The sequence below is a fragment of the Notechis scutatus genome, chromosome 1, assembly GCF_049901735.1.
Source record: "Notechis scutatus isolate UNSWTSFEM ecotype Mainland chromosome 1, rNotScu1.2, whole genome shotgun sequence".
Taxonomy (NCBI): Eukaryota; Metazoa; Chordata; class Lepidosauria; order Squamata; family Elapidae; genus Notechis; species Notechis scutatus.
This window is the reverse complement of record NC_142009.1, coordinates 225,009,882-225,024,251: the sequence shown is the minus strand read 5'-3', so window position 1 is coordinate 225,024,251 and position 14,370 is coordinate 225,009,882. Positions and strand designations below refer to the sequence as shown.

The 14,370-nt window shown below is 43.7% G+C and overlaps 1 protein-coding gene across 1 annotated transcript; it reads right to left on the bottom strand.

Moving 5' to 3' along the window:
• Positions 1 to 11,516: 11,516 nt before the first annotated feature.
• On the bottom strand, positions 11,517 to 13,082 carry LOC113410697 (A-kinase anchor protein 4-like). Its single transcript, XM_026665355.2, has one exon. It carries the CDS (start codon positions 13,080 to 13,082, stop codon positions 11,517 to 11,519), a length of 1,566 nt encoding a protein of 521 aa, XP_026521140.1.
• Positions 13,083 to 14,370: the final 1,288 nt, after the last annotated feature.

Sequence of the window (14,370 nt, the reverse complement as noted above, 5' to 3'; positions counted from 1 at the left end):
CCTGACCAGCTCAAGGTTGACTCAGCCTTCCATCCTTCCAAGGTCGGTAAAATGAGGAGCCAGATTATTGGGGGCAATAGGCTGACTCTGTAAACCACTTAGAGAGGGCTGTAAAGCACTATGAAGCGGTATATAAGTCTAAATGCTATTACTATTATTATAAGACTCTGTCTCAGGTAGCCACTTTAGCTAAATAAAGGTGAACAAATAATAAGTATGTAAATGTGCTACTAATACACTGCTTTACAGCAATTTCCTAATTCTAGTTGGAATAATTTGACTAATTCTAAAGTTAGGACATTTATTTCTTGACCCTCCATAACTAGAAGAAATATCCTGAACCCAGTGCTGGATTCCAAATAGGGAACTATTTCAGAAACAGCATAGAGTATTAGAATCAGGGGTGGGATTCTACCAGTTCGCACCTATTCGCTAGAACCGGTTGTTAACATTAAAGTTACAATGGCACTGAAAAAAGTGACTTGTGACCATTTTTCACACTTACGACTGTTGCAGCATCACCACAGTCATGAGAAGCCAGGCGAGGAGATGTGTGCCTCGATGTGAGTGATATTGAGTTGGTCACGCCCAGCCAATAACATGACCACCAAGCCATGCCCACCCAGTCACATGACCACCATGCCACGCCTACCACCTAAGCCCCACCCACAGAACTGGTTGTTAAAAATTTTGAATCCCACCCCTGATTAGAATGCTGGATTGCAACCAGAAAACCTGGGTTCAAAGCCCAGCTTTGCTGTAAGGCTGACTAGGTAATTTTGTAATACAACCCCACAGTTTAGTTTACTGAGGTGTTTTGCATTTATAAGAGGTAAATGGATTTCTCCATGAACACTTGAATGGTAGATTGGGAATAAATGGTACTTCGGTTCACGATAGCATACCGTCAGCATCTGTAGAAGCTTGCTGCTTTTGTCATTCTGTTCCATCCTTGTCATCCTCATAGTGAATTTGAAATATGGGTAGAGGCAGTAATTTCAGGCAAGCTAATTGATTTTCTTCTAATAGAAGATAGACTTATAGGGCTGGAAGGAAACTCAGAGGTCTTATAGTCCAATGTCTTGCTCAAGGCAGCAAACCTTATACCCTTCTAGTCAAATGGTTGTCCAATCTATTTTTCAAAACTTCCAGTGATGGAGCACCAACAACTCCAGGAGGCAAACTATAACAGGAAAGTGAACTGCAAGACTATTAAAGTTATTGCTCGTGGCACTGTTTGATACACATTAATAATATTTGTGTACTGGAAATATCAAAGGCTATCACTAATCTTTTTCCTTTTGTTCAGGGGGTGGTATAGATCCATCTTCTGAGTTGCAAACTGACTTCCTGAATTAATTTTACTGATCTCTGAGTGACACTATAGACTGGTTTGGACTTTGGGATGATCACCCCTCACTTTGGCGTTCGATGATGCTCTATTTCTTGCATACTTATCCTATTACTTCCTTAGCTCAATCTGGGTATTACAATTCATGGCTCTTTTTTTCTGTTTATAATTCAGCAGAGGTAACATATATCTCTGTGTGTGGAATAAGACTATGTATACTATAGTCAAACTGCCCAAGGAGCTGCTGATCCAGTTCTACAGAGGAAGTATTGAGCCTGTCATCTGCACCTCTAGAACTGTCTGTTTTGGTTCTGCAAACCAACAGGACAGACGCAGACTTCAGAGGGTAATTAGGACTGCAGAAAAAAACAATTACTACCAACCTGCCTTCAATCGAGGACCTGTTCACTGCACGAGTCAGAAAGAGGGCTGTGAAAATATTTACAGACCCCTCACATCCCGGACATAAACTGTTTCAACTCCTACCCTCAAAGCGACATTATAGAGCACTGCACAGCAGAACAACTAGACACAAGGGCAGTTTTTCCCCGAACGCCATCACTCTGCTAAACAAATAATTCCCTCAACACTGTCCAACTATTTACAAAGTTTGCTACTATTACTGTTAATCTTCTTATCACTCCTTATCGCCCATCCCCTCCCACTTGTGACTGTATGACTGTAACTTTGTCGCTTGTATCCTTATGATTTATATCGACTGTTTCCTAGTATGATTTGATTGCTTATTGTACCCTATGACTAAGTGTTGTACCTAATGATTCTTGACTCTTGACAAATGTATCTTTTATGTACACTGAGTGTTATGTTTGGAGAATAATGGAGACCAGACATCTGACCAGTGACTTCAACTCTTTAATAACAGTAAATAGAACAGAACAGAGCAAGGCTATGGGCAGTAGTAGCCCCTTTTATAGGGTTGGCTGTTACTCTATTAACCAATAAGAAGTGTCCTAAGCTTGGCCAATCAGAGGCTTGTTATGAACCAATCCTTGTTCATTGTTTAAGGACCAATCAAATGTGCAGGCTTCCAAAACCTGCTTTGCATTTAGGTTTATTACTTTTTATTCATTCACAACACCCTCCCCTTGGGTTCCGCTTGAGGGAGCTGTAACAACATCTTCAAGGTAGACAGGCCGTTTGGTCTGTCTGGATGATTTCCGTGGCTCCACCGGGTTTGTTCTTAAGTCCGGTTCCGTGGAGCGTTTGGATGATCTTTATTAAGTTCCGTTTCGCTGCACGGTGATTCCGTGCTGCTTCCGTTGTTGTTGTTTCCGCCAATCAATGTTTCTTCGGGTTTCGCAGTTCGGTTTCCCCGTGTTCAAGTCCCATGGAAAAGTCAACTCCCTCCGCGTTTCAATCCCCGGTACTTCGCTGGGCCGTAGGGTTTCCGTTGGCCTGCTATCCGTTATATCGAAGTCAATTTCCTCGATATTTCCTCCCCTCAGTTGGTGAACCCGGGAGCCATTGGCGCTGGGTAGTAATCTCGAACGGAGTTGGTCTATGTGGCGTTTCCACACCCTGCCATCGCCTGTTAGCAGGCGGTAAGATTTAGGCCCAGTGAGGTGGGTAACGGTAGCGGTATCCATAAAGGGTCGCCGGAGAAGTTTTTGGCAAAGATTAAATCACCTACCTTAAATTCCCGGCATTTGCTGCTGGAGCCGAAAGGCTTTTCGGTGCGTATGCGGGGTGGAGCCTGTCGAGGTGTGATCGTAGTTTCCGCCCCATAAGAAGTTCGGCGGGCGTTTTGTTAGTAACGCTGTGGGGCGTGATGTGCTGCAATAATAAAATTCAATTGATTTTCTGTCGATGTTTCCGAATTCCTTTTTTTTTTTAAACAAGTTTTATTAATTTTCAAAACACACAAGTCATCATTATCCATTACATGTTTAACCTTTTTCCATTATAAATTTAACAAGTCAGATAAACTATAATTCTGTTTTAAACCATTTCCATATAAACATACAAAAACCTCTTATCCAATTTCCCTTTATTTCTCTTTACTCTTATTCAATTTTATTATTATTATTTCATCTATTTCTTTCTGACTTAGTTACCATTATTCTCATTCTATATTTCTACAAGGTTTTATTAATTCTCCCCCAAAAAAAACATATACACACAACACACAAAACATAAAAAGATCTTTTGGAAAGTAACTTGGACCCAGGTATCTCTCTTTTCATGGACTTCAATTATATTCATGCTCATCTTACATATCATTACTTATTTTATTTATCATTCTAAGTCTTCTATATTAACTTCTCCACATATTTCACTCTTCTTAATTCTATCTTAATTAATCATCTTAATTTGAGTCATTATATTTATATCTTTGTCCATTCTCTATTGTACCTTTGTCTCATTCCTTTTAAAAAGAAAAAAATTCTCCTGAAATCACTAATCAGAGTATGATGCCTTTCTATCTCCCCACTAAATTAATCAAATTAATCTTTAAAATACCCAATCCGATTTTGCTTGGTACCTTCTAACTGAATAATACATCCAAAACAATTAAATACATAGTTAAACAATAGATCTAAATATTAAAAACAAAATACTATAATGAAAGTTTTATAATAACATCAATACCATAATCTTATTAAACTCTTTAATTAAAGTTTAATATTCTAAATCTCCCCTCATATTATATTTTCAAACCAATCATTATTAACATTTCAACATTTTAATCTCTTATCAACCCTCAAGCCATTTAAATTTTCTATTTCTGATACAATACTACAATATCATCTTATGTACCTTGCAAAATCTCTTTGAAGAAATTATACTTATCCTTTATCCCTAAAAATTTTTTTTTTCCCATTTAATTTCAAAACTTTGTAACTTTTCTCCACCTTTTCCCTTTCTTTCTTCTCCCAACAAACCTTTCTACCCCCCTTCTTCTAGCCTCTGCCTTACTGGCTTCCCTTCTCCGTCGTATTCCTCTTCCCTTTTGTTTACCATCCTTATATTGATTTTGCACCTTGTTTTTCCCTTTCTTAAATGTTTTTTTAAATCTTAAGTCCTTTATTTCTCTTCTTTTCCCTCTTCCTTCCCTCTTGGTCGAGTTCTGAGATTTATTAAAGATGGCTTCCTCTTTTGTTCTTCTTCTGCTGTCTTCATCTGTTGCAATGTTTGTTGATAGTTAATGAACGCCATTTCCAAAAAAAAGGCAGGCTTCTTTCAAACCAGCTTTACCATTTTGTTTTGCTTGCTCATAATCTTTTCTCAGTTCCTCGATAGAAGAAGCCATTATAAATCTTTTCTTTTCTTTTCTCTTACAACAGCCAGAATATTCCAAAGGAAAAATAAGACAATCCCAAAGTTATCAGTCAGTCCAAACCAAGACAGAGTTCCCACTCTCTCCTCCTAGGGTAGTATCAATTAAAGAAAAAGAAAGTCCAAATCTGTTTCTTAAAATCTTATTGCAATATATTTTAGTCTTTCAATCCTTAAGGCATCTCCTCCAACAAAGTCTTAGCATACAAATATTTTTTTTAGTCCTCTCTTTTCCCACTCATCGCTTAAAGCCAGTTTCCACCTAAAAAAATAGGTTTCTTAATATTCACTTTTTATTCCGTAAAAAAGAGGGTAAGCTATCCTTTCAGCACCATTAAACTGCCGCTTTTTTCCTCTTCTCGAAGGTATCATTCAGAAAGTCGTGCTTTTCAGGAATTTTGTTAAATATGTCTTAGAGTCCTAGGAACCAAGAAAAACTTTCTCCTCTCAAGCACTTTCTCCACTTCCTCCTGCGCATTCTTACCCGGCTGCCAGCTTCTTTGTGGCGGCCATTACGGACCGCCGCTGCACCGTCCTGGGAAAAGGGGGTTCTGCCGGCCGGGGAGGGGTCTGCAGCACCCCAAACCCTTCTCCGGATCCCCTACCTTCAGCTGCCCCTGCAGGGCAGCCTAGCTCCATACCCGTCTGGGTCAGAGCCCCAAAACGGCTAGCGCGGCAGGATCGCGCAGCCGCAAATCCCTGCCGCTCGCGGGCCGACAAACCGGAAACTCCCGAATTCCATTTTGTGGAGGGTCTTTTTTTACGAACTGTACCATGCGTTCTGCACGCCCGTTCGCCGCAGGGTGCGCGGGCGAGGTTAACGCATGGCGGATGCCCGGTCAGCAAGATATTGTTCGAATGGTAATGCTGTGAACTGTGGGCCGTTATCCGAGACGAGGACATCCGGAAAACCATGTGTGGCAAATAACCTGTTTAATTTGTTGATAACTGAATCCGTTGTAGTGGTGCTCATTCGATGGATCTCGAGCCAATTTGAATAGGCATCGACTGTAATAAGGAAAGTGTGCCCTTTCGTAGGCCCCGCAAAGTCAATATGGATACAGGACCAAGGTCCTCTAGGGGTTTCCCATTCGGTTGGGCTTGCTTTAGGTGGGGCGTTGCTGACGCCTTGGCAACGTTGACAAGTGGCGACCCAGGCCTCGATTCTTTTGTCGATTCCCTGCCACCAAGCGTAGCTTCGTGCGAGTGCTTTCATCCGCACGATGCCGGATGTCCGTCGTGCAATACCGCTAAAACAGTTTGTTGCAGTTTGCCCAGGATTACGACTCTATCGCCCCACAAGATGCAACCCTTTTGAGAAAACAGCTCGGTTTGGCGTGCTTTAAAGGGCGCCCATTCAGGTGATAGCTGTTCTGTTGGCCACCCACGCTCAACCCAGCGTAAGATGTGTTGCAGGACCGGATCTCATTTTGTCTCGAGGGCAATGTCTCTCGCCGTCAATGGCGGTGCGTGTAGAGTCTCAATTTGCAACGTTGTGATGGTTGGGGCTGGATCTTCAACCGATTCTGGAAGCGGTGTTCTGCTCAATGCATCAGCGTGGAGAATTGATTTCCCGGGTGGTGCTGCAAGGTGTAGTTGTACGCCGCCAAGAATTCAGACCAGCGGGTCATTCTGGGGGACAATATATACGGGGTTGGTTTATTACCCGCAATAATCCCCAGTAGTGGTTTATGATCAGTAATTATTGTAAACGCACGCCCATACACATATTCATGAAACCTTTTAACTGCCGCCACAATAGCTAAAGCTTCTTTATCCAGCTGACTATAATTTCTTTCAGCTTTAGCTAAAGTTCGTGAAAAAATGCGACGGGAGCTTCTGCTCCGTTCGGTAAGACGTGGGCCAAGATTGCTCCAACGCCAAAAGGTGAGGCGTCACAAGTAATAGTTAACGGCAGAGTCTCGTTGTACTGCATAAGTACAGAATCAGAAGTTAGCAATTTCTTTACTTGCTGGAAAGCGTTTTGTTCACGTTGTCCCCAAACCCACGTTGCTTTTTGTCTAAGAGTCTATGTAATGGTTCAGCTATGGTTGCTTTATTGGGTAAAAAGACGTTATAAAATTGATAAGTCCAAGGAACGCCTGTAGATCTGCCTTGTTCCTTGGAGTGGGGGCCTTCTTAATTGCCTTTAGTTTGTCCTCAGTGGGATGGATTTCTTGACTGTCCAGGAGGTATCCCAAAAACTCCACCCGTTCGGTACATAGCTTGCATTTATTTTTTTTGACTCTGAGGCCTGCGTTTTGGAACCTTTGTAAAACTAGGCGGAGTCGTTTTTCTAGAATGTCCCTGTTCGGGCGGCGATGAGCACATCGTCGAAATACGGTACGACCCTCTTATCCCTTGTAACAGCCTTTCCATTAAGCTTTGAAAGATTCCTGGGCGACGCTCACCCCGAACTGGAGCCGGTTGCATTTAAATGCGCCCTATGCGTGACGATAGTTTGCGCCTCCGCGGTGGCTGAATCTACAGGCAATTGTTGATAAGCCTGCGCTAGGTCTAGTTTAGTGAAAACTTTCCCGCCACCCAGGAATGGAGCAGGTGTTGCACTACCGGCACTGGATATGCACTTTGCTGGAGTGCGTGGTTTAGGTGGCCCGGTAGTCTCCGCAAATTCTCAGTGACCCATCAGGCTTGATAGGCGTCACTATTGGGGTTTCCCATCGGGCGTGGTCGGTGGGTTCCAACACGCCCTGTTCTATCAGTTTATCGAGTTGTTCATCGATTTTAGGTTTCAGGGCGACGGCACCCGCCGCGCTTAAGGCAGATGGGTGCTACCTCGGGGTTCAAGCTAAATGAGATTGGGGTCCCCTTGTACTTGCCTAGTCCGTTCGCAAAACGTCTTGGAATTCTTGCACGAGGGCTTCCTCCCAATCGTTGCTCTCGGCACGGTGGACTCCGCCACAGTGATTCCAAGTGGTCTGAACCATTGAAGGCCTAAAAGACTAGGCCGGTCACGGTCCACGACAGTCAGTGGCAGTGCGACGGTGCGGTCCTTGAAAGAGACCTGAATCGGCGGGACCCGACAACGGGAATTTGGTTACCCTGGTAATCTTTGAGGATAACCCTTTGAGGGTTTAGGTCTTGGCGGCGAATCGCCGGGATGAGCTGTTGAAGCGTCTTCCAGGACACCATCGAGAGGGATGATCCTGAGTCCACCTCCATGATGCAAGGTTTGTTTTCGATTGCGACCTCTACCGGATTTTCCCGGCATCAAGGGATGTAGCGTGGCCTATGGTAATTGTTTGGTGGGTCTCTTCCCGCCTGGTTTCTTCACGCCTGGTGGAAGTGGTGGACGGTTTGTTTCTGTAGGAGTGGCTTCCCCATTGGTGATTCAGTTTGTTTCGGGTGTGCCGAAGAATTCTGAAGACTGGCATTCGGCCTGTCGGGGTTTGGAGTTTTGTTTGCTTCTGCAAACCTTTGCGATGTGACCTCTTTTCCCGCAAATGTGGCAGAGTGCGCCGAGGAATTTGCAGCTGGATCGTGGGTGATTCGCCCACATCCCGCACACGGTCGGGATGAGGGTTGTGTGAACTGGCCTCGTCCGTTCGGAGTCGGTTGACCTCTTCCTCATCGCTTTCTGATGGGGATTCTAGGTCTTTGTGGTGAGTCGATACCGGGTATCTCCCTGAGCGAGGCGAGGTATCTTTGGCGAGTTGACGTAGCGGTGCGTTGGTGCGGCGCATTCGGGCTGCCAACTTCTTGGTCGCCTCCGCTGCAGTGGCTTTAAGGGCATCGGTGAGGCTGATGTCCCCTTAGCCATAATTTTGCTCTGGATCGTGCCATCTTCTAGGCCCAGAACCAGGCGGTCCCGGAGGGCTTCTTCTAAGTCGGAGAATCCGCAGAGGCCTCCAAGGTTGCGGAGGTCCGCGATGTAATTGGCAAGGCTTTCGCCCTTCCGTTGGTCCCTCTGGTAATATTCGTGTCTTCTGACTAAGGTTGGCATGGTGGGCGCGTAGTGAGCCCGTAGCAAAGGCTCGAGGACGTCCCAGTCCATCGCTTTACTTTGCTGGCTTGGCAAGCGATTTTGCCATTTTAAACACGGTAGGCCTGCGGTGAGTTAGAAAGATAGCTCTTTTTTTTTGCCGGTTGTTGCATCTTTCAAATTGTTGGTCTCCAGAAACATCTGGAACCTATCCATGTACGATTCCCAGTCTTCGGTTTCTGGGTTGAATGGAGCGGGTGGTACGACACCGCTGGTCATGTTGCCGTTGATGGTGCGTGTTCGACCACGTGCTCTGTTGGTTGCTCTGTAACTCAGTCAGCTCTTCGGTCTCCGGATCCCACCTTCGTCGCCAGTGTTATGTTTGGAGAATAATGGAGACCAGACATCTGACCAGTGACTTCAACTCTTTAATAACAGTAAATAGAACAGAACAGAGCAAGGCTATGGGCAGCAGTAGCCCCTTTTATAGGGTTGGCTGTTACTCTATTAACCAATAAGAAGTGTCCTAAACTTGGCCAATCAGAGGCTTGTTATGAACCAATCCTTGTTCATTGTTTAAGGACCAATCAAATGTGCAGGCTTCCAAAACCTGCTTTGCATTTAGGTTTATTACTTTTTATTCATTCACAACACTGAGAGCATTTGCACCAAGACAAATCCCTTGTGTGTCCAATCACACTTGGCCAATAAAGTATTCTATTCTATTCTATGCTATGCTATGCTATGCTATGCTATGCTATGCTATGCTATGCTATGCTATGCTATGCTATGCTATGCTATGCTATGCTATTCACAGTTCACCCAATGATGCGTTTTGAATTTCCTGAACTCTTGAATGAAAGGCGAGGTGTAAATTCAGCACGTGTAATGGAATGAGTGGAGGATTTAAGACACGGGTATCAAACTTGCGACATCACGTTGCCGTCATGTGATGTTTTGCAATATTTTTCCCATTCGCGGGAGGCAAGGTAGGCGTGGCCTGCACGGGGAAGAGATGCTGCCTTCGAAACAATCAGACAAGAGAGGCAGGAGCCCCCCCAAGGGTCAGAAGAACAAACTTAAGAAAAATCAAGCAGTTGAAAGTAATGGCAGGAGGTAAGATTCTGTTAATGTAGTCTAACAATAAAGTAGAATGATTTCATCTAGTCGTGTTTCTTGTTTGGCTTACATGGGAGGGCTGGCAGTAAATAAATAAAATAAATTATGGTCTATAACAAAATTGGAAACCAACTCTCAGTGTCATGCCCTGGTTAGAGTCGACTCTGAGGGAGAGGAGGAACAGCCGACAGGGAGTGGAAGTGTGGCTGTGGAGGTTGTGGAGGAGGCTGGGGAAGGAAAGAGGCTGGCTGGGCAGTCAGAGGAAGACCCAGACCCTCTCCATCCTAGGGCACACAGGGAGGAGAGGATAAGGGAGAGACATGAATGGCATGGTCTACGGGGGAGAAAAGGGCCTTGATCCCCTTCATGGGCTGCAGCTGTGAGAACTGGTTAAAAGGACGGACATGCGTATGGGCCAGTGCTGGAAACAAAACGTGGAAATATCTCTAGTCTGTTGTTCCTCTCTGAGTTTGGTGTCCTTCCCAGTGTGTGTTCCAATATCTGTGGACCTCTTCAAGCCCTTATCTTGCATGGTTCCCTTAATTGCTTCAGTGTGGTTTGTGTTGTTTTTACTCTTTATAATTTATAGGCATTTTTAGTTTAAACGGCATTTCCTCTTTTTCGTAACTGCTTGTGGGGGAGTTTTTTGTCTCCAGTCAAGGATATTTGGAGCTTTGAAGCAAAGTGAAGGAATAAAAGGGGCTTCACCTGTTTTTGTGACTGTGTTTATTTTGTATCCCACCCTGGGTCGTCACACTCAGCTAGCTAATGGGATGCCTGTAGGAAGGGATGGCATCTGCTATTTATTGAGCATCCTCATAGTATTTAGGCTGGAATGTGGCCGTCTTATGCAAAATAAATCATGGAACTGTTTGGGTTTCCTAAAGCATTGGGGTAGATTTCAATTAGATCAACAGAGTTGGAAGGGATCTTGTAGGTCATCTAGTCCAACCCCAAAATGCAGTTTGTTCTTGTGTTATTACCGAATTGAAAAGTTAGGAAATACTAGCTGAAATGAAGATCTGCTAAAGTCCCCAAAAATTAGGAAAAAGGTATTATGCATAGGGTCTTACTCCCCCCAGTCACTACAGATAGTCCTCACTTTGCAACCATTCATTTAGTGACTGCTCAAAGTTACAATGGCCCTGAAAAAAGTGACTTATTATGACCGTTTTTCACACTTATGACTGCATCCCCATGGTGAACAAAATTCAGCTGCTTGGTTACTGGCTCATATTGATGGTGTTCTGGGGTCACGTGATCCCCTTTTGCGAACTTCTGATGAGCAAAGTCAATGGGGAAGCCAAATTCACTTAACAACAGTGTTACTAACTTAAAAAAATTGCAGTGATTCACTTAAGAACTGCAACAAGAAAAGCAAAATAAAATGGGGGGGGGAAACTCACTTAACCACTGCCTTGCATAACAATAGGAATTTTGGGGGTCACTGTGGTCGAGGGCTACCTGCAATTGATGTGATGGTCTAGGATTGGTTGTTAATGGGGCTTACAGCTTGAGCTCAGAGGAAAGCAATAAATGACAAACTCTCTTTCCTCTTCTTTTAGTTTTTATTTGATGATCTTGCCCAGCTACCGTTGAATCACCCAATCTGAATTCACTCCACCGCAGCTTGCAATGGGGCTGTGATGATGTCACCTAATTAGCTAAAACCAAGAGATCATTTGCATCCCACAGGTTGATCAATAAATGTTCTTGTCCATCTGCTGCATCTTGTCCTACAGATCTGCTACTCCATTGGGCTGGTTCAGAAGAGGAGATTCTACACCTGTAGGGTCTTTCTGCTGTCTAGCCTCGGTTCTTGTCCATGCACAGGTCCTCGGGATTGAAACCAATCTCTTGGAGGACCTTCTGGATCACAGACAACAGGACGCTGCCTTTGTCTCTGCCGTCGCAGTCTGGTCTTCCCTCGTAAGATTTCGAGGAGCGCTTCAGGCTTCTCTCACTGCTTCTGTCGTAGGTGGAGTCATGGTGAAGATAGCCACATGAGTTGGCATGGTTTTCCCGGATTCTGGCTTTTTTGGTTTTTTCTAACAAGTGCTGCTGTATCTGCATTAAGGCTGTTAAAAGAATTTCTTTTCCATACACATCCGCTGACACTTGCTTGTCTAGCCCCCGACTTCCTGAGGCGTGAGGTTTCCCTGGTCCTCCTGGTCCCCCCATTCTGTCCTTCCCCTGGCTGTGGCACTCACTTTTCAGGGATGCAAATTGCATGCCTTGAGTTCTCTGGTTCCCCAGCGCCCCTAACTTACACGAGGTAAAAGCTAAACTTTGTGCCCGAGTCTTGTCATCTCCCGCCAGGAGCTTGAACAAGCGCCTCACCATGGCTTCCAAAACCTCTGTGGACTTTTGGCTTCCAACACTGAAGAGATTCTTCTTCACCCCGCAAATAAAATCGGAGTCTTTCATGAGTGCCCCGGTGATGTTGTGTAAATTTTTCATGGAGGAATCTATCAAGTCTGAGACTATTTCCTTGGCATGATTCACAAGTACATCTTTTAAAACAATGCACGCAGCTGGAGGGTGTCTTCCCTTCTGGACACTTATGGTCTTCAGGAACGAGAGCATCATGTCTGAAGCCACCTGGTTTGCATGTAACATCAACCCTTTGTTGACAGAAGTATAATCTTCTGATCTTCTTGTTCTTGTAGAATCATACTGTCCTTCCTGCTCCTTGCCTTCGTCTTCGGAAGATGGTTTGCTTTCTGTTACACTAGCTCTCCTTCCCGCATTATAAGAATTAATGTTTTGGCATAGGTATTTTCTCGTATTCTCCCATCTATCCTTGATCTCTTTCCGTGTCATCTCAACCACTAAGGAACAGAGCTTGTTAGCATAGTAAGCAAGATCTTCTGAATTTCCTGTTTCTGCCATTGAATTTCCTGCCATTGAACTGCTGGAACCCATGTTATTGTTGTTCTGAGATCCCTTATCAAACACCTTCAGTTTCTGAGAGGTCCTGAAAGGAGTTAGTGCATGTTCAAACCCAAAGGCATATTTCTGGAGATCGTTATTGAGCCAGTTGACAATATTGACACCTTCCGAGGAACCTGGCTTGAAAAGGCAGACCGCTCCGTCGGTACTCATGCATTTCCTTCGTTCGTTGTCCTTGATTACAATGACCTCCTTCTCCTCCAGGTTTCGTAAGTCGAGTTCACCGGCAGGGTCGTTGATGTGGTCAGGTTGGTCACTAAAAACATTTCGGCCCAAATTCCCATCTCTCGTGTTCAGGTTGGCAACATTAACAAAGCAAACCATTTTACGTTCAGAGTCCTCTTTCTTTTGTTTGGACTTGTAGGAGGTAATGTTGCACACGCCAGCCTTGCTGTTGATCCAGTCGATTTCATGAGCCATCTTTGTCAGTCAGAAGTGGAAATGTACTAAAAGGCGTAGGTGTTCTTTCACCACAGGAGCTTAGATGACCCGGCCAGACTTGAGATGTTGCCCCCTCTTAATCTTCCATGCTCTTCTTACTTGCAGATAGTATTTTCACTTAGATGAACACATAGCAGTAGTGACCTCACAAAGCACCTGTATCCTCCACCAACCAGCAGTGAGTTGCTAGTGTGCCTTGCCACACACCCCTCTACTGTATCCAGAGTTATAGAGTCTCTTGGTTTCTGTTGAAGGGCTTTGATGTCCCTGCCACTCAAGATGTTTCCTTTCTCATCGTCCCATTCTCCTCCGCTAGCAAAGGGTGCTTTCCTTTGGGTGGACATGGAGCAGTAATGACATCATAAAGCTTCAGAATTACCTCCCAGAGAGAGCTGGGCCATCATCTTCTTTTCAGCTCTGATTTAGCTCAAGTACTAAGGAAAACCCTTTAGGAGGCCAAGGCAGGTCAGGTCAGATCCAGAGGTGGTATTTAGCAGGTTCTGACCAGTTCTGGAGAACCGGTAGTGGAAATTTTGAGTAGTTCGGAGAACTGGCAAATCCCACCTCTGACTGGAGATTTTACAGTATCCTTCCCCTGCCACACCCACCAAGCCACACCCACAGAACCGGTAGTAAAAAAAACTGAATCCCACACTCAGATCAGTTCCTTTGTGAGCCTATGAGGCAGATGGGCAATTAATTAATCTCATAAATAGATGAAAGATAGATGATAGATAGATAGATAGATAGATAGATAGATAGATAGATAGATAGATAGATAGATAGATAGATAGATAGAGAGATAGATAGATGATAGATAGATAGATAGATAGACAGTTAGTTAATGGATAGATAGATAGATAGAGAGATAGAGAGAGAGAGAGAGAGATAGATGATAGATAGATAGATAATGATGATAGATAATGATAATAATGATAGATTAGATAGATATTAGATAGATAAAATAAATATAGATCAATAGATTAGATAGATAGATAGATAGATAGATAGATAGATAGATAGATAGATAGATAGATAGATGATAGATAGACAGACAGATGGATAGACATGGATAGATAGATAGATAGATAGATAGATAGATAGATAGATAGATAGATAGATAGATAGATAGATAGATAGATAGATAGATAATGATGATAGATAATGATAATAATGATAGATCAGATAGATATTAGATAGATAAAATAAATATAGATCAGATAGATAGATAGATAGATAGATAGATAGATAGATAGATAGATAGATA

Coding starts and splice junctions, on each gene's coding strand:
- LOC113410697 (XM_026665355.2), bottom strand. CDS start 13,082: ATGGCTCATGAAATCGACTGGATCAACAGCAAGGCTGGCGTGTGCAAC.